The 20,951-nt window shown below is 43.4% G+C and overlaps 1 protein-coding gene and 1 long non-coding RNA gene across 7 annotated transcripts in view; one reads left to right on the forward strand and one right to left on the reverse strand.

Moving 5' to 3' along the window:
- Positions 1–3,753: 3,753 nt before the first annotated feature.
- LOC132466460 (uncharacterized) lies at positions 3,754–12,664 on the reverse strand. 2 transcript variants are annotated; one of them, XR_009527863.1, is made up of 4 exons: positions 12,525–12,664; positions 12,028–12,205; positions 4,566–10,676; positions 3,754–4,149 (listed from the first exon to the last, which is right to left on the reverse strand). It is a non-coding gene; the product is annotated as an uncharacterized LOC132466460 (long non-coding RNA). The 2 variants fall into 2 exon arrangements; XR_009527862.1 differs by having other exon boundaries at positions 12,028–12,664.
- A 6,494-nt stretch (positions 12,665–19,158) lies between these two features.
- The window catches only part of diaph2 (diaphanous-related formin 2), a 154,885-nt gene continuing 153,092 nt past the window's right edge, over positions 19,159–20,951 (forward strand). For 2 of the 5 annotated variants that reach the window (XM_060063717.1, XM_060063714.1), the window contains exons 1-2: positions 19,249–19,385; positions 19,980–20,355. In XM_060063717.1, the coding sequence (XP_059919700.1) occupies positions 20,272–20,355 (84 nt within the window). In that variant the 5' untranslated portion in view covers positions 19,249–19,385; positions 19,980–20,271. Of the gene's footprint in view, positions 19,386–19,461; positions 19,540–19,979; positions 20,356–20,951 lie in introns of those variants that run through there. The other 3 variants (XM_060063715.1, XM_060063718.1, XM_060063716.1) reach the window with 3 other exon arrangements.

The following is a 20,951-nucleotide window of genomic DNA, read 5'->3' on the forward strand; positions in this document are numbered from 1 at the left end:
AGGAAAGTCTATTTCCTTTGTTGGACGTAAACCAGAACAGAAAAACAAATCAAACACAAGTCAAAAACAATCAAAGTGAAATGATATATTTCTACAAATTAGTGTCTTGGCTGCTAAACAATGGATCTTAAATGGATGTTTCAGAGGCTCACCCTCAAAGACATAATTTGAGCATATAATGAGAACTGAGGTAGCTGATTGTTTATGGCAGTGTTTTCAATCTGTGGTGAGCGTACCCCTGGTGGTATGAAAGGGTATTGTAGGTTGTTACGTGGGGTTTTATTCTTGACATAAACAAATCTACAATCGAATTAATGGAAGATACAGTAAAAAATATATAATTATGGCTGGTGATCTTAAAATGTACCAGATAATAGCTTTAATAATATAGTTTTGTTCTTCTTTCTCTTTGAAAGGGCCGTAGACTATAGTCACTATAATTTCCCTTGCTCTAATAGTTCCTTACATACAGATGCTGGTTATCTTTTCCTTTGCCTCTCTTACTAAGAAACGATGTACAGGCAAGGCCATAGCCACATAAACGCCGCTGTATTTGTATTGTACACATTTGAGATCTCACATCATATGTACACAAGCGCATCTACCAAAGCCAACGCACACTAAATTCGGACACTTTCAAAATGCAGATATACATTACATTTTTATGAGCATCAACAACTTTTTGACGGCTGACTTCGGAACGCTGTGGAGCTTGTGCGTGCGTGGGCTCGGTTATCGGAATGGCCCTAAGAACCAGCCTATCGGCGCCACGCCCCCTCCCCCGCTCCAAGGGAATAGAAAATGGCAACGCTTCCAACTAAGAAGGTTTTTTCCTGCACCAAAAAAAAAATAGAATAAAATAAGCCCTTGCGTCAATAATCCCAACGGACTTCCTTAGAGACTCATCAATGTTAGCCTGGATTTTAAAAAACATCTGCTCAGCTGCTTCCCCCTGCCCCCCCCCCCCCCCCCCCCCCATCGTCCCTTGTGGCGACCATATTCTCATTAAATAACTTCTGTAAGAGGGCTTGAGGAGGGGGGGGTGCCTTCAGGGGTCCAGCGGGTCTATCGAGTGAGACCTTCACACATTGATCGGCGCTCGTCAAGAGAGAGAAGCCAATAATGAAGGTATTGGCTCGGTGCTAATTAGTGCCGCTGATAAAAAATGTGTTGGGACTGAGTTTTGGTGGCTGGGACGTCGTTGTCATTTAAAGACTTTAAGATGCATGGTCCCCCATCCTAAGGCATTAGGGAACTGAAAACAGCACTGGATCTCATTGCAAATCCACCTTTCATTGCCATTAAACGCTCTGTCGAACCTGCATCCAGGCCGATGAGGAGGGAGTCGGGTTGTTATTTTCATTGAACGAAGGTCACTGGTTGGCTGCTGTAGAGGTCATATCTGGATGCATTTGTTGTATTTTCCTGACCACACCCATTATCATTTAGTCTGACTTCAACTCTGTTTCTCTGGTTGTCGCTCTCGCTCGCTCTTTCTCTCACCCTGTTTCTCCATAGCTCTCTCTGTCTCTCTCTCGCTTGCTCGGTGCCTCGCTCTCTCTCTCTCTCTCTCTCGCTCCCGCTCGCTCTCTCTCCCGCTCGCTCTCTCTCCAGCTCTTCCTTTCGCTCTCTTCTTCTGTTTTTCAGATTCCGCCATGCAGAATTACAATTCTACATTTTATTAATGTTTGTCTAATTAGAGGACTTTTCTGCCTCCAAACTTTGGAACTTGCTTCTAGTTTTCTTGGGAGATGTTCTTGGCTATGTGTTTGGTTTAAAAGATATCCTGCTTTTTGTTAAGCTTACCGGCGCCCGCCATGGTTCAGACCCTGCTCAGCCAGGGGAACCAGGGAGGATGTAGTCACCAGGTACACACGGCCACCTTTCACGATGGAACAGGTGTGCTAGGAAATAAGATAACACACACACAGACACACACACAGGAGCGCACACGCACACACACACACACACGAGAACCCACACACACGAGAACACACACGGAGAAACACGCACAAACACACACACACACACACACACACACACACACACACACACTGAAGCACATCGACACAGACAGCAACAACTGTCCCCAACACACTCACACGAATGTGGACGCACCCAGAAGGGCACATAGGCAAGGACAGACGCATGTGACAGCTTCACACCAAACAATAATCACATACACACAGAGACACTCCTTCTACCTCTAGAACACCCTAATGACAGCCTCCTATAGAAACTCCTTCACACCCATCCTGACACATACTGAGGGACACATGAAGGGATACACACACACACACACACACACACACACACACACACACACACACACACACACACACACACACACACACACACACACACACCCGAGGCTTGCCTTCTCCTTGAACCGCCACACACCAGAGATCCTTGGAGCAGGAGGAAGGCAGATGAGGATTTGTATTCATGTCTTCTTAGGACCCTTGGACAAATCCGATATGTAGCAAACAATCATTATTCATGGGTTCATTATCGTAACATTTTTACCCTTGACACTTTCAACCTTGACTGTGGGCTCCGCCCTCAATGATCACCACAAGTACAAAGAGTCAAAGTTGATTACGTGTGTGTGTGTGTGTGTGTGTGTGTGTGTGTGTGTGTGTGTGTGTGTGTGTGTGTGTGTGTGTGTGTGTGTGTGTGTGTGTGTTTATGAATATGGGGAGAGCAGGCTGGTCTTTAGATCGAGCCTACAGTTTTCCCCAGAGACTGTTTCCCCAGCAGATGCCATAATCTCATTTTTTTTAACGACTGTAAAATATAAACTGGAGCTGTCCATCTATGTGATCGTCTCGGTATGGATACTGTCAGTAGGTCGTCATGAGCATAAAGCTGTTATTTGTCTGCATATTTTCTATTAAAATATGTAAACCATATATATGGTTTACATATATATGGCCTCGCCAACATTATTTAATAACATGCAAGGAATACTTCAGAGAGCATGCCTTAATTGTCATTAAGAGAGTCCATTACATCAGTTATTGCTATTCAAAGGTCAATCCATTGTGCTGTTTGCACCATCCCTCCATGCAGATGGGACCTGTCTGGTCCCCTTGTCCTGTGAACGGTTTATGTTCAGCCTGCTCTTCGTAGCAGGCGGGCAGTAATACAGCCGGGCTGGAGAAGGGACGGAGACCTATAGTGGCAGCCTTGGAATAGCAAATAAAGAATCTGCATGACAATATTTGTTGACCTTTACTTTGCCCTTTTAGTGTCAGATTGCGAAGTGTAAGGCAGTTTATTATAAAGCAGTGCTCACACACACACACAGAACATGGTATGCTGTGTTGTATTTCTGCATGCATGTGTGCGTGACGCACATGAAACAGACTGCAAACATTCTCTGTATTGGTAGGATCTAATAAAGCTGCACGCAATCTTACTGCTGGTGGCAGCAAACAGCTCTCGGGTTATAGTTATACACACTAGATAGTTAGAAACGTACTAAGGAGAAACTTCTGGACCGGTTTCACGCTCTCAGGCTTTCAGCATGCTATCCTTCATGATTGATTATGCTCGTTTCATGGGTGGATAATGATATTTATTCATTATAGAAACGTATGTAGACGCACTATTCATTGAGGGTGGGAGAGAGAGAGAGAGAGAGAGAGAGAGAGAGAGAGATTGAAGACAATAGATACACATGTAACATATGAGCACACACAATATGCTTCCACAGGACTGTGCTTGCTTGCACAATTTCTCTGACTCGCTCTCTCGTGCATGCTATCTCTCGCTCTCTCTGACTCTATCTCTCTCTCTGAGGCACACACTCAACAGCCAGGAGGCCTGTGTGGATCATAAGCGTCTGCGTTCGTCCTCACGCACTGAGCAGCCAGCAGCTCTTCCTCCCTCCCTCACATCACACACCAGGGTCGGCTGATCTGTTCTCCTAGCGTTCTCAAAAAATCCCGTCGCTCATACAGACGTCTGAACGAGACGAGAGGACATCGTGGATCAGGTGGCGCGGTCTTCACAGGGGCTGAGGTCATACCAGGTTCACGCGCTTCAGCTGAGGAGGTGTCGCCGGTGTTGACGTGCTCCTCTCCACACTAAAAGCCTTTTTTAGATTCTGTCTGCAGCCGCGTCTCACAGGTGCAGTCGCCTGGGCTGAACGCGTTCAGAAAAAAGGAAAAGGAGCACAGACGTAGCACCTACGCAGACAGAAGCTGAGGCTGTGACACCCAGCATGAGCCATCCTTCATGTGGATCGCTGGCTAAACAGAAATGTGCTTAACAAGAGAACATGGATGAGACAGAAACATTCCCCGCTTGGCTTGCATTTTAACATCTAACGTTCCCGGCTGAACGCGGGAACGGGCTGTGTGATGATCTATTGTGTACATCGACGTGTTCAATCATTCAGCTTGCCTCACAAGGTGCTGCTGCCACTGCATTACGCCGTACAAGTTGTGATCATTTATTCATCCAACATTGAGGGAGAGCTTTGTTCCTTCAAAAACAATAAAAGAGACGAGCCAGACGTATCGCCCTATCAATTTTTCACTTGAGTACAAAAGCGTTACCTTATTACCTTCTTTAATACGCGTTTTCCTCTCCAGGTCCGTGAGAGCCAGGCTTGAGTGTCCTACAGTGTGGAGTAACGGGAGCGCACCAATCACATAACGTCTTTCCCATTTACGCGCTCTGCTTTCTAACTTGCTGTTCGTCTGTTTGTTATTACGCGGGTCCAATTCAGACTGGGACTCTATTATGTTGCGTTCATTTTGTTTGTTGTTCCTGTGGACTGGGTAATTGGCCCCCATTGTCCTGTTGCGTTCTCCTTCTCGCTCCGCGAGCTCCCACTCAGCGAGATGATGTCTTCACAATGTTGTTGGTTTGTCCTGTTGTTCTTTAGATGAATAATTGCTATCTGGTTCCATTTAGCCAAATAGAGTTTTGATTGACATAATGAGGGAAAACAGGTGGTGAATCAATGCACCATACTGTATTTGATGTAATATCCTGATGTTAGTTCTGGTGTTATTGTTCTCATTCCACTCCAGAATGAATCGGGGAACTTGCAGATTGTCGTCTGTCGGATCAACTGTTCTGTTGTTACACTCTTATGTTGCGGATTTCAACAAGTAAGCTTTGCTTTTGACAACTGGTCCGCCTCCAAAAAAGGAACTCTGTGTGTGTGTCAGACTGTGTCTGTGTGTCTGTGTGTCTGTGTGTCTGTGTGTCTGTGTGTCTGTATGTGTGTGTGTACGCACGCCTGGCAACTCGTCCAACTTGCCTCTAACCTACTTCCCACAGCTGTCGCTGAGACGCATTTCATTGCTGGTTATTTCAAGAAGCAGCAAGTTGCAGGTTTATTCTGCCCCCTACTGCTAGAAAGGTAGATTCGCAGACTAATTCATAGCATTTATTCGTGGTTTTACAAATCCTCCTTTGACATTTCTTCAAATGTCAAAAACATAAGATTGTTTCCCGGTTTTAAACTGCAACTTCCCTTTAGAGAAAACGGAATGAATACAGAAGTTATACGAATTTCTGATATTTAATTTAAATGTCAATTTATGTCATAGCCTAGCGTCACCATAAAGATGAGAGTTAAAGGCTGCTTAATGCACCTAACCCAGGAACACGCGTTCCTAGATGTTCATCCTCCATTGGGCCGGCGATATCAATACTTGTAGGTGTGTTGTGTACCTTCGTCTGCCCCCCTGAATCCTGATGACACCAGCTGCCACTCCTGCCTCCACGTTCAGATTTTTGGAGGAAGCTCAATATTTGTACAGAGGGGGGAATAGGGATGGATTGAGTAATGCTCAATGAGCCAAATTTTCAATATGATACAGATGTGATATAATGCTGGATTCTTGCCTGGGCAAACAATAAGTATCAGGAAGGAATAGGCAGCATGAAAAAATGATAAAGGGAGATAACGTTACAGCTGAATGGGTTCTGAAGATGCCTCCTCCCTAATGTCCAGGACCCTCTAATATGTGCCATTCGGCATATCCTTAAACCCTGTCCATCCCTGCTTTTCTAGACTGTTTCCTCACTGACTATCCTTTCATGAACCCTGCTTCCAATCACTGCCTCCCCAACTCACCCCACAAACACTAGTGTACAAACATCTACAATAAGGTAGACATACGGATCACACACACACACAAACACATGCACACACGCACGCGTGCGCAAAAGAACATAGCCTACACGCACACACACTCCCAAACGTACACACACACAGAAACACACACACGTACACACACTCGCAAACGTATACACACACTCGCAAAATCCCACATACACACACTCGCAAACATACACACTCCCAAACGTACACACACTCACAAATCCTATACACACACACACACACACACACTCACAGAATCAATAGCCTTTACAGACAGAGGATATGAGCTGCCTCTTTGTCTCAGTGGTGGGAGGTCTTCTCTCGTTGGTCTCTTTCTGTCCCTCACTGTGGTTCTGCTGGTTCCTGTCTGCTGTGACGTCTCCATCATTCAAATCAGCAGGTGTTTGGAGGCTTAACCACCGGCAAAAAGGGAAAGCAGCTGCCTTCGCCTTTGAAAGACATACAAAATCCATGCAAAAATCCATGCAAAACATCATGCCAATGCTGTTCTTGGTTGCTAAGATCATTTATAAAATAACATATGAAATGATTAACATTATTGATAAAAGACCCTTCAAGTAAAATTTAGCTCATGTATCGTGCATGGACCTTCCCAGGCCAAAGTGCCATTGTCTGCAGCATGGAACCATACAATTATAGGCCTAAACCCCAAAGGTAACTCACTCTTATTCTACATGTAGAGATCATAATGATGATTATAGATCAATAATAATGATGATAAACATGGCCACCATTCCATCGGAATCCATTCTATGCGGTCTTTGTATGAGGAGACACGACAGGTCTGTGTCCTGTTCCTATGGCAACAGGGCTCCTGACATCACCGTAGTGACAGACGCACGCGCTGTGTCACTGCTAATGATTAAAGGGAGAAGGGAGGGATCAGACTCACCCATTCCTTGAGACAGACACGATCATACTTTCCGGTTTTAGTCAGGTAGAAAAGACTAGAATAAAGGAAATTGTTTGTCTAGATGTTCATAATGAATGACCACGTATTTTTTTAACTATTTACAGACCGGCACGTGCAAGCAAAAACACACACGCATGGACGAAGACACACGTGCACATGCACACGCACAAACACACCCGCACTCACTCAATCGCTCACACACTCACTCACTCAAACCCATATACACACCTCAACTGAATTTGACTTAGATGTGTAGGATGTTTCTCTTAGAAATGCAGAATACACAATATTTAGGACAATATTGCTACAACATTAGTTTATGTTTAGTTTTGAGAAAGTAAGACATTATGGCAGAAGTTGGCCACAGGATGGCAGTATTTAATGACAAATAGCACGCCATTCAAGTTTGCTTTTTCTCAGTTAATCACGCTCAATTAAAATTTTAAATCAATTTAATGTTTTATGCCTGGACACTTCTTTGATGTGTTTATTTCGGGAAAAACGAATCAATTTTGATGGGTGAATGCCAAACGGCAGCAATGAGGTGACTTCTTAGAAACCTCGTCTGTCATTGATGTAGGGGTGCTGAACCAATCTCCAATGAGTCGCAGGTAGATTATGAAAAATACTTGAAATTCATGAAACAATATTAATGTGCTGGAAATTATAATATAATAGTAATAATATATATAGGTTATGTATTATTAATATGATATTAATAACGACATTAAATAAGCAATAGAAAGTAAATGAAACACAGAAGAGAACCTATAGATCAAACATTTTACAAAGACATGTTTAGCTTGCAACCAAATCACTAGCCCATGTGCAGCCTATATGAGGCAAGAGATGCAGCCATCACAATTGATAAATGACATGATACAAATGACATATACTTATCAGTAACTGGAATAATGTTGTTTGGATGAACCATTAAATCTATAATCATCTATTTATTTTCCCATTTACCAATTTAATATTTACTATGCATACAAATGCTGGGCTGTCTATCCTATTAATTGGCAATCAAGCCATCTTACCATTTTATAATACTTGGAAATTGTAATGACATTGTTAGGCAAATGTTCCAAGGACAAATGGTGTGGCATTACAGGGTTTTGGGATATTAATCTTTACAATGAGGGTCCCATCAGCGGCTGATGCTTCTCAAAACGCAGATGCACATTAAACATGCGTTATTTAGCAGACATCAGCCGATTAAGTACACTTTAGTCATTTATGCACAATTAGCTGGATTAGCTGAGACTCATTTTGTTTGAATTGTTAGATAATATCCATCACATCGTCAGCTGCATATGCATACGAGCTCATGTGATACATGAAACCAGTCGAGTATTCCTGCAGATCTTTCCGGCTTCATTGGATTTAAATGCGTCTCATGTGAAGGGGAGTGCCTCTGTACGAGTGCAATCACCAGCGGTGAAGTGATGCACCGCCGGCCGGAACACGACGCATGCTGTCCCCATGTCCACCCAGCAGAGTGGATTGTCTCCCTGCTCTTTCACCGTGTGCCGTTCTCTCCCCTCTCCACTTCCCGCAGCACTCTGCCTGGGAGTGGATTTTCTTTCTGTTTATTTTGCTTTCTTCTTTCGACCGGACTTAATTGACCTAATTGATTGGGAAATTAATACGTTTTCTTTGATAAAAAAAAAGATTCAAGCGTTAAAGAGCGTCTTGGTTTGATTCAGAAGTCAGGTTGTCCAAAGCGTTAGCCTACTTGTAGAAATACCACCCGCTGAAATAAAGTGCCATGAAGCATATGCCATAGTCCCTTAAAAAATGAATATTTGCTTTGATTGAAGCCTCCAATTATGTTGATTTATGAGTGGATGTATCCGTTATTTCATTCGTCCTTCTGTAGTGTACAAAAGAACATATGCAAAGTCGTCTTTAGCGAGAGAGAAAACGGCAAGGTCCAAATAGAGAAGTGCATTTATGTTTCTTGAGTCGTCAAACTCAGAAGTAGGCCTATGCCTTCATGGCTTTCTGCCACAAAAGCCCTTTATGCCAGAAATCCACATCTTGTAAGATGACTGCAAAACGGTGTCTCCGACGACAAAGCACAGGACAGTTCACGTGTATTCCATCAACACATGAAGCCAAACATATAAGCATTGAAGGGCACAGTGTTGTTGTACTCAATCGTAACAAGATAAGGAAGGCTAACTCTGACATCGGTGTATGAAAGAGTATCACGATGAATCCCAACAAGTTTTGCGGAGCCAGACGACAAAAGATCTTAAAACAGCAGCCGTTCCCATCTAAATTGAATGTGAAACCTTTACTTTTGGATGTTGCAAAAAAGTTTATACAATCCGCTGCTTCTGTGAATCCATGTTTACTGCCTCAGCCGCTCCATCAATTATTCAACAGCAAAGCCGTGTGAGGGTTTGAGGGACCTAGCAGGAGGGCTCTCCTTTCTTTATGAAGGATTCCTATGCGTAAACATGAGACCATGCCTGCCAGAATATCACAGCTCAATAATCTATCCCCACAGTATAGGCCTACACTATATAACCCAAGATCAAATTACAAGATACGCTCGGTTTACGGAACCCACTCTCATAGTTTAAGCTTCTTAACCTGACGTTTCATAAAATATCATTTATAATTGGTAACGAACCGCCCAAAAACTTTTTTCTAAATCTGAGAAAGTATTTCTTCCATATCAATGGAAAACAAATCACGTATGCTTCTATCCCACAACAATAGCCCGCATCACACAGCTCACCATTTAAGTCTGTGGCTATTGCCCCCTAGTGGGAAATGTGTTCCTACCTGCTGAAATGTAATATTAATCCAGCAGGCCAGTGATAAACACGCGCCAAAGTCCTGGAGGCATTTGAAGCTACTAATAAATGCCTATTGAAATGGCGTCTTAGTTGCTGGAAACTGCAGCCTCTGACAATCATTTCCTGGTTCAGTACTTTGCCTTCCACAATGCCGCCCCTCGCTGGGAGAGTATGGCACGGGTAATTGCTCAGATGAGGGGTCCCCGTGGTAAATTGTTAAAATCAGATTAAGCGGGTCCCCAAACTGAAACCATTTCCCTTCAAACACAAGTGTAAGATCACACAAAAACAAGACACTAAAGCGGCACTCTTTCTTTTCTTTTTTACCCTTTTCAAAAGAACCATTTCAGCGTTGTCAAGCCCGAGACTCCGGTTTGTCTCTAACGGCGTTCACCGTCTCGTGCACATTTCGGCGGCGTAATGAGCTTTCAATTGGCCCATTCGTTTTTCCCCGTTGCGTTACCTGAGTTAAACAGCTCCCCAGACGCGGTGAGCTTCTGGTGATCTCCCTCAATTTGAGCCTTAATGAAAGCTTTGTCCCACTGCTGTGAGGCTCTTCCCCGACACCGCATCTCCCATTCTCCGACAAGTGCCAAACAAGATGGCGCTCCCCAACGAGCCCCCCTGCTGTGATGAGAAACGTCGCCTGTCTCTTTGCTTATTGTGCTGGCATTTAGGTGGCGCAGCGTGGTGCTTTGACGAGCCTGCAGTGTCAAGGGTATTTCTCTGGCTCCAGCCCTTAATGCTTTGACTCGGCAAAACCAGCCCGTTGTCATCTTCCCCCTGTTGGCCTCGACCAGAGCTGTGAAGCGAGAGAAAAAACCTTATGTATAAAAATATCTCCAAGGAGTGTGTAAATAACCTTCAAGGAAAGGGCTTTGATTGCACAACAATTTCACACCGAGGTCTCCTCTATCGGCCGGCCCCCCTAAAGCAGTAAAACGCTGCAAAAGGGCCGAGGAGAGTGAAGGGCAGCGAGGCGCTCGCTGGGTTTTGTCGGGAGTGAAAGATTGAAGAGGTGTGAGGGAGGGAGACCGCACGGCAGGACACCAGGGTTCCTGTGTTCGCTACAAAAGCACGGCTTCCCTCTGGCCTAACTGCTCTGAAAAAAATAAACCCAAAGAGAAGGGGGGGAGAAAAAATGAAAGTTCAGCTGATGGAGAAACGCTGACAGGGGAGAGACGGTCTAATCCTAATGGGCTGCCAGGGGGGGCAACGCCTGCCCCACAAACAGGACCCCTCTGACTGGAGGCACAATTTACTGATCCCCCCCCCCCCTGGCCTTTCGCCGGCATCAAATGGAAGATAACAAGAAAACCACAGAAACCACCGTTGACCTGGTAAAGTGGATGAATGGATTCTATTTATGGAAAATAAATCCCCTTTTGTGTGTGTGTGTGTGTGTGTGTGTGTGTGTGTGTGTGTGTGTGTGTGTGTGTGTGTGTGTGTGTGTGTGTGTGTGTGTGTGTGTGTGTGTGTGTGTGTGTGTGTGTGTGTGTGTGAGACATCAGCAGAGGTTTACGAAGGCTTCAAGATCGAAACCGACCAGTTTTTTATGCTGAACCTTCGGATGGCCGTCACAACACTTTAGCTCACGCTAGGCTACAATACAAACGTAGATCGTCTACAAAACCCTTTTGCATGTTATCTTACTGCGGTGGAAACGTTGCGGAGTAGGCTACCTGATGATTGTGTTTTACGCGTTTTGGTTTCCTCCTTTCCCCGTTGCTGGTTTTAACGGCACCTTTAACCGGCAAAGGTTGCTCTGGTCACCTCCCTGCATGTCGCTGCTGTTGACTTTGCAGAAGGTTAAGCAAGGCATTGTGATGGTAAATGGTTGTTATATGGCGGGTTAAGCCCCATAAAGCCAGCTCCAGGTTGTAATCCTCTCCCTTTCCTTCAAGGCCTCATTGATCACCACATTACTGCCGTGCAGTTATCGGTCGTCCTGAAACAGATTTTCATAAAGAGGGGAGGGGCGCGGTGCTGGTTTATTGTTTTCTGTTGCGACCCACTCTTGGCGTGTCTGTTTAATGTTTGCTTGTTCCTCTGCATGTTCTGTTTGTTCTCGTGATGTGACGTTCGCCTTCAACCTCCCTCCAAAGACACACAGGACGGACACTAAAATGCGGCAGTAGTCATGCGTGAGTTACCTTTATCTACCTTCCATATGGCCGGAGTCATCGTGGATAAGGTTCAGCCATGACGAGGTATTATGAGACTCGATGGGATGGAAGTGCGTTGGTTTGAGTTCCCGCTTCCGCCTCTAGATGTCACTGCTGGCTCACTGCTATCCTGGCGTCGCGTTGGCTGTATCATGGCGTTTCAGACCTCAATAACAACAGATGCTGCTGATCATCAAGTCTCAGATCATATTTATCTTTCTTTGTTACTGCTTGTAAAATAACTCTCTCCCTCCAGATAAATAAACATTACAATTGGCGGTACATATTGGCGCAAGGAGTTGCTTCCAATTGAGATCCACAGCAACACCAAAAATACATGAATGTGGAGCTGACAGGTTGCCTTGGCAATTAAGCTAAAACACTCCAGGTGCATTGTAATGGTTATTGCATTTTAGGAGAAACAAACAACTAATTAATGACTGAGTCCTTTTCTCCCCGTGAATCCACTTTTTTGAAACGTATACCTCCTAAATTGCTTTAGGCCTCTTCCATAGGTGTCCATAACTTCCTTCCTCCTCTTCTCCTCCACAGACCGAAATCAGTCATTTATGCACGTAGCAACAGACCGACTGAGACACACTGCGGTATGCAGATGTCCTTTTTCTCGCTGATCGGTTCTTCAAGAGAAACACAGTGTGCTCGTTATCGATTTACTCAGTGTAACGTACCTTTGGTTTAGCAGTTCTTTATTTAGTAAATCAGGGGCCGAGGAGACTTTGATGGTTCCTCATGTTACTTCATCAATCATTTATTTTATTATAGCCCCATAGGCTACAATTCTTAAAGTGCGTTCTTCTTTTTACTTTTTGGACGTCAGCCACAGAGTGAACACATTTCTCACAGAGAGCACCAACCTTCTCTTCCCTCCGTGTCGGTGTTGAGAACACGACGATTTATTCCCTCTAGTTGGTCCCGTCCCATTTCACCCCGCAGAAGATGTATACTACCTCGCTGTATACTTAACAAAGTACACAGGCTAGAGATGCCTATAGACTACACACCATGACAGGACAACGGTGGCAGCGTTCCAGAACGAGGCTGGTAGATGGCGTGTGTTGTGGTGAGCCCCGTGCGATAGGCCTACTTATTGTTGGGTTGGTGTGGCTGTTGAAACATTAATAGCAGAACTTCAGTGGACTCCTTAAGACCCTTGTAGCAACCCCCCGTCGGCCCCACTGTGGTGCGAAGTGATTTAATCTTTCTTTGTCTTCAGGCTTGCAATTCTTTCGTATTTCGTGTTAACAATGCTGCTTTTATCACATTTGTTACTTGCTACTTATTCACATGACTGAATTAAATAATAATACGGTTCATTAAGAGTATCAGAATATAAGGACATTAATGTGTCCATATAATGTACAATGTATACAGTACAATATAAAATTGTATAGCCAAATACGGTGTATAGATATATGCAATATACGTTTTATGCTGTAATTATTTTAAAGGTAACATGTTACCAGCCTACGTCTGCTTCCAATATGTACCCTATAATCATACTCAATTTCATGTGTGTGTGTGTGTGTGTGTGTGTGTGTGTGTGTGTGTGTGTGTGTGTGTGTGTGTGTGTGTGTGTGTGTGTGTGTGTGTGTGTGTGTGTGTGTGTGTGTGTGTGTGTGTGTGTGTGTGTGTAAAGGTCTTTGTAACCTTAAATGTGAGGATATTTCCCATATTTCTATCTTTTCTTTCTCCACCTAAACCACCAGATCTCCGTTTGAAAGCCAGAGCTTTACTTGCAGGTTGACGGATGCAGGTTCTCGCGGTGGTCTAGCGGTCAGGGGCGGCATCAGAGCGCTGGTATGTTCCCCTCTGTGATTGAATGGCACAGGGCTTCCCATGGGTCTTGCCTCCGCTTCCTGTCCCAGCGTTGCCCTCTCTGCTCATTGAATACACAACAACCTGCCGGCTCTCCATACCTTCCTGACATCACAGGGCATCACGTCCTCCACTCCCCTCTTTAAAAATAGTCCTTGTGCCGTTGCTGGTGCTGCTGCTGCTTCTCCTTTGACTGCAGCACAATAAGAGGGAGGTGGGATTCCTTGTGGGATTCGTTTGCACCGGCAATACGCACATACCCGAGGTGTTTATGAGTGTGTTAGTGAGTGAGTGAGTGTTGCCATTTGTATTCACACCAGTGATGTTTGAATGTTAAGTTTGTCCTGTTCCTCAGCTGAGGATTTTTATGTTTATTTAACTTGAAAAATAAATAATTGAGGATTAAAAAATGAACCCTCAATCCTAAATGGAGGGTTCGCACCTAACCACGACCTGAATGACCCCGTCGACAGGGGCTGTCCTGACAGCTCAATGCACATTCCAGAACCACATTCCAGGAAACCTACCCGTGTCCGGTATTGTTCTTTATTATTTATGCTAGTGACTGTTACTAATTATGGATTCACTGACCCTGTGTTGAAACCAGAGATATTAATTCGCCTGTAGGCCGTTCTTCTAAGCTTTATACTTCCTGCTGCTATTCAGAGTGTTAGTGTTTGTGTGTACCGCCAAGAGACTCTGGGTTCAGTAGATCAATCATCTTTCTGTGTTTTATTCCCTCATGCTTTTGCCTAACATCATATCAGTGCCAGGATAACCTGGTAATCTCTTGTTTTCCACCCCATAGACGTGCCCTAGACTCAAATGTTTTCATCTTTGTTGCTCTCAATGGAGTTTTTGGGGCGGTATGATTCATTTTACAGATATCTTGATAAGTAGTGAGGCTTCAAATATATTGCTGCGCCTGATCTGAACAAATAACACACGCTTAAAGTGCCAAAATAAGAATCGTTTGACATAGATGTTGTATTATTAATGTGGTTTAATGTAGATTGGAGGATTTCTGATCTTTTACGTTGAGTTAGAGAAATGTGTAAAAATTCGGGATGCTTTTTAGTTTCAACCTTCTACTCTGACACATTTCATTTCATCTTCTTTATCAGAGGAGTGTTAAGCATGAGCTTGGCACATTATACAATTCTTCATCTTTACACAGTCCCATACATTCAGACCTACCAGATCTACTGTAAGTCACAAAGCAGTCCCAGGAATCAAGGTTCCTTTGATCAAGGGCAAGAACGGAAGAAGGAGAGAGCCTTTCACACTATATCTTTTTCTCTAGCAGAAGGTCTAAGATTGGAATCTGTAACATTATGGATAATGTTCTCTCCAGAAATATTGTATGAAATAACGTATTGGCGTGGCATTTGAAAATCATATATTGCATGGTATTGTATTATATTGTGTAATTGTATTCTCCATATAATCTTCAGTTCATATTTAAGTTTGTTTTGGGAACTGAGAGCTGCATTGTGATTTTTGATGTCATAATATTAAGTAATATTCCAGTTTATATTCATATTCCAATTCCAAGTGGTCTTTTTACCACTTCCCCTGATGTTGAGCAATCCCAGCAGGGTAACTTGTTTGTTTGGTGGTTTCAAATGTATTAATATTTCAAACTAATAACGTAATTTAATCCTAATGATGAACTAATCATGAAGAAAACATTCATATAAACTGTAGATGACTAATAAGTGCTATGTTAAAGAGGCCATATTTTACAACTAGGTGTAATGTTGGTTATCTATTTCAAGCAATGTCAAAATCGACCCTCTAGTGACATCACAAGTGGGAGAGTCCACCCAGATGATGAATACATCAGCCCGCTAATCTAATCTAATCTAATGGACCATACCAATTTGTAATTCTACTGACCTACTTTTGGTAATGATTAATTTGTCATCGACAAAGGCCTTATCAATTAATGAAAGGCTTATGACTAAACATATTACAAAGTTTTATCATGAAAGTATTGCATTAGAGGACAAATAAAGCTAATCAAACAGTGATTTTACGTCAGTCCAATATGCCGTAGTGTCATCGGGAGCGCCACAGGGTGTAGCTTTATCTCGCTGTGTGCCCCGGGTCAACGCTTCGGAGCGCTGCACTGCGTTTCTGATTTGCTCAATATTGAGCGTTCATGAGCTTCTGTTGCGCAACGCTCTCGGTCCATCTTCATTTCGCCTCATTTGTTCGAGTGGCCTTGCACCAGCACTCTCATTTCCCTCGCTGCCATGGCAACAGGTAAAGCAGATGAAGTTATTGCAGACCAGAGTCGGTAGTAGTTTCATTGAAAAATGTTCACATGAATTCACTGCCCAAAAGGAAAGAAAGTAATCACCATTATATATGATAACTATATGGTTTAAAAAAACAACAGCATGCAGTTATCCGTGCGCAGAATGCTCTCTTGTTCCTTAATGTACACTTTTCTAGACCATTTTCAATATAGCGTGTGAACTATGAACACATGGTATGAATCCTACATCAAGTTCGCCCAACAGAGTTGATGTACGAATATGAAGAACAACACATGAGGAATATTATCAGTATAAATATTCATACATATTCGTTGAATGACTACCACAGACCTCACTACCTTTGAGAATGCAATCACTATCAGAGATGGTTTTCAAAACAGCATTTCAGAGCATGCAGCATACAGCGTATACATCTCGAAGTAAACAGAATTGAACTAAGATCTGGTGAAGTGAGAGTCAAGCCTGACTTTACCTCATGTTACCCGCCTTCTCTACGGTGGCTGAGAAATGCCAGACTACATGAGACCGCTGCTGATCTTGTACTACAGCAGGGGGGGAGATGAATAATTTACAAGTTATTTCCCTTTCATCTTCTCAGGTCTATCTCGCTCTCTCTCGCGCTCTCGCTCTCTCACTCAGACCTAGTTGTGAACCCTTGAGATGGGGTAATGGGGGAGCGATCCCCTCTGCATAACAAGCACAGAGTGTGTGGGGAGGTTACCGAGGGTCTCTCCGTATAATTGCGCCCACAGTTAGACCGGAAAGGGGATTTGTAATGTAAGGAACAGTTTGGATGGAGTCTTTGCATTTGTAATGTCGCACACAGTGCTTATCATGTGAACGTGTCTATAGTTCAGTTGTGGGGTTAGTCCAAACAGGCCGATAGGTGTGAAAGAGCTTCTTACCGTCAATGTATTCATTAACATCGTGTTTTATAGTCAACAATAACAACTAGGCTGTGCTATGCTATATTTATCAGGGACTGTCTATTTAATATAGGGTCATGGTCTGTCATCTTACGATTGCACAAAATAGTGTCCCACATTGAAAGCAGCTTTACATATTAAATGATAGGGCTGGCGAACAGCAGTTGATTAGAAGGCGTACTAGTGGGCTAAAACACAGCTCTCCAGAGATCACACGATGCTCTCTTCAATTCAATTTACGCTGAAAGAACTTTAAGAACTCGGTTCGTTTGTGCTTTGCAGCAAACACCCACAGGAAAAGGAGAGATATGAAACATACAGACACACAGCATTCACAACGATCAAATGTGTAATTCATACGACACAACCCGTCTTGCAGATATTGTTTTAATTATGGAATCGATGTTTGGTGTTCAACAGCTGAACAAAGCATCTCAGTTGACATTGAGCTGGTTATCAGTGTCACGAAGCGTTCCCTGTGTCCTTGCCACCTTGCCAGAACACGTTGCAGTCGCTCTTCCCCAGCAGCAACACTACCTTGGTCTTATGAATTCCACTTGAATAGAATAACTTGTAGGTGATGTGATTCCGACAATGGCAGATGGGGAGCCAAATGGTACTACTTTAATGTTTTCCGCTCGCAAGCAGCTGCACCCAAATGCAATACGACACGGAGGAGAAGTGCAAAGAGTTGGGAGTAAATTGGATTTAGCACTTGCTTTGAACACTCAATCATTGAGATGCGACTTTGAGTATTTTGTCTTCAGAATTTGAAATACGGCAAAAGTTTCAAGAGCAGTTTAGGGTTCCACACTTTATCCAGGAGGAAGGAGGTCTACCGGGAAAGTTTGTTGGGTTCTGACGACAAGAAGGCCTATTGATTTCATTTAAAGATCCGCAATTTAATTATTTGAGGATCTTGAAATTGGCTCCTCATTGTCCATGCATTTTTGTGGTAACACTCTGCCATAAGGATTCATTAATCAAACTGGAGAGCATGTGACAACTTTGGCGATAAGCTGACATTTTTCCTAGAGTGTCACAACCGACACCAGCGTCGTAACATTCCTCATGCTGCAAATGGACGGGCCTAAATATCAAATATAGCAAATATCAGTGGACCAAAGGCTCAATCGCCAAGGCTTCAATGATGGATAGTGATTTATCAGACATACATTTACAGGAAAAATATTAGAGATTAGCACTTTAAACAATCGTTAACGTTAGTAAATGCCACAATATATTGTTGTTATTAGCATATGGATTAGTATTAGGGGTAGGGTTAACCCTTGCCCTATTAATAAATGTGTAGCTTTTCAAATGAACACCATTACCCTAGTTAACATAAACTATTAGTGTATGATTACTAATTACAATTAGTTAACCGTTTGTTAATTGTTAGTTAATGCCTAATACTAACTATTACTAACTATTAACTATTAGTTCATGCTTATTAATGTATTAACTATGCTATTTATTGGTTATTTAATAGTTAAAGGAACATGTATCTAATTCATCTCTTTCGACAATATACACTAGGACTTTTAATGAGCAATAATTAACATCATGCAATTGATTCTTATTTTATGTTGATTATTCCTATCCTCAATTTTAGTTGAACTACTCATTAAAAGAGGTAGACTATTGTATTTATTGTATTGTATTCTCACTCATTCCCTGAGTGGACTCAAATCAGGATGAGGCAAACCTTACAATTCCTTACCACCTATATAGGGCTACTATAAAAAACATTAAGTTTGAATAAAATAATTAACCTTTTGGGCCTACAATATGTTATCAATTTAATATCATCCCAGTCTTTGTGCCAAATAAATAATACCCCTAATAACCGATCCTTGGTTTCTGATAAATATCCATTTCATTTGTCTTTGTTTCCAGCTTTGTTCAGCCTGAGGTTCGTGTGGGACAGGAGTGGGCTCTCCATCCTGTGTCTTTGTAGATCATCTACTCGCATCCATTGACCATGGTGCTGACTGCTGCGTCCCATCCGGCCGCGCTGAGATCTGCACCACATTTCGCTCACACTTCGCTCCTGCTTCGCTCCTGCTAGACGACGCAACGTGGACCCCTGACTGCTAACCTGTACAACCAATAGAAGCGGGGGTCTCCGTTCGTTTGTCATTCTCACGGCCAATCACAAGGTCGGATGGGCGGGCCTAGCGAGGGCCTGGCATTCATGTTTGGTTGCAAAAGGTAAGCTCTGGATGGGATTTTGTGAGTTTATTTTGATTGCATATTTAATTACTACATTTCATTGAACGAGGCACAGCTGTATAAGGTGAGGTATAATTTTCTCTTTCAGGATAAATTACTTTTGAATAGGAGTTGTTTCGTAAGTCGAGCGGAGGGGAGTGGACAGTGTTTGTAAAGTAGCCCCAGCTGAGACCAGCGGTGGTTGTCTCCTGTCGTCTGCTGTGATTGTTTATTAAATGGTCTAAATGCACATCTATTATTCTCTGTTTTCCTCCCCCCTGGTCGACAGGACGGGGTTATACCGGCTGGGGGGTCAGGGTGGTCTTCTAGGGGCTGCATTGTGGTCATGTTGTTACTACTAGTCCACTATACTACAGTGCTACTACTCCTCAATGGTTCAAGTTGGACCCGAAAGAGGTGTTATTCTGACAGTCCTTCAACGAACAAGTCTGTCATAGAGACGTTTCTCTTTATTATTGAGTCTTATACGGTCCTGTATTACCGCGGGGAGACTTCTTATGGGATGTCTTCATCGATGTAACGATCACGTGTTTACTGGTCTTAAACCAGTCCAACATGTGGCGGCAGAACACCCCCGGGGGTCTGTCTTGTAAACGTGATAACTGTGATATTGATGATGGTCTTGTGGTGATACTGAAGTGTCTTTTGGTCCTCTCAGGAGCAGTCCCCCGGCTGTGAGACGAGGAGACCCGGGACGGATGTGACCCCACCACACCTCTTTGAAAAGTACTTTTCCCTCGACAACTGGAACTGAATTACTTGGAATTGGATGCTGTGGATGAGGAATCCTTTGAGATTATTCCCATAGATTTTTATTATATTTATTCACCCCCCTGGAATGGCATTGGATAAGAGCTAAAACCGGGTGGTTTCTCAGTCTTCATCGAGGCGTTTTGGCGGACTTCACTTACTTTTCCCGGAGGTCTGGCATTTCCCAAGCCCAGTCCGACATGGATCAAGCCAGCGGGGGAGAGGACCCCAACAAACCCTCTAAGAAGAAGTCAAACGAGGAGGAGGGAAAAAACAAGAAGCTGGTAGGTTTGGCGTGTTTAGGTGATTCTTTAAACATGTTAGCGGGTCAATGGCGTTAGCTCATCTGCAGTCGATTAGAGACCGACTTAAAATACACCTATCTCCTTAGTGTCTCTCTCTCTCACTCTCACTCTCACACTCACTCACTCACTCACTCACTCACTCACACACACTATTTCTGTCTATCCCACACAAACACTCTGTCTCTCTCTCTCTGTCGCCACATGCTAATCAACCAATACGTTGACCTTACTTCACCTGTGTACACCAGATATGTACCAAGCTCAGCATAGGTAAACATCAGTTCTTATGTCATGTTGTTGATGAAACCCCACCACACACTCCCCCTCTGATCTGCTGCGTTCCCTGGTGGTTCCCCAGTGAGCCAATAATATCACATGTCATTCAGCACGTCACTGTTGGGCAAAGCGTGTCCCAAATAACTATGTAGCATGTAATACAACAATAATACATATCAGCAGTCTTTTATTTTTCACTGAGGTAAAAGAGCGAGTGTTTCTTTTAGTGCTTTGCTTTTGAATAGCACTCAACATGTTGAGGGAACAGAGTACTTTCTAATCAATACTGCGAAACCGGA

This window comes from Gadus macrocephalus, chromosome 10 (genome assembly GCF_031168955.1).
Source record: "Gadus macrocephalus chromosome 10, ASM3116895v1".
In the NCBI taxonomy this organism is placed as follows: Eukaryota; Metazoa; Chordata; class Actinopteri; order Gadiformes; family Gadidae; genus Gadus; species Gadus macrocephalus.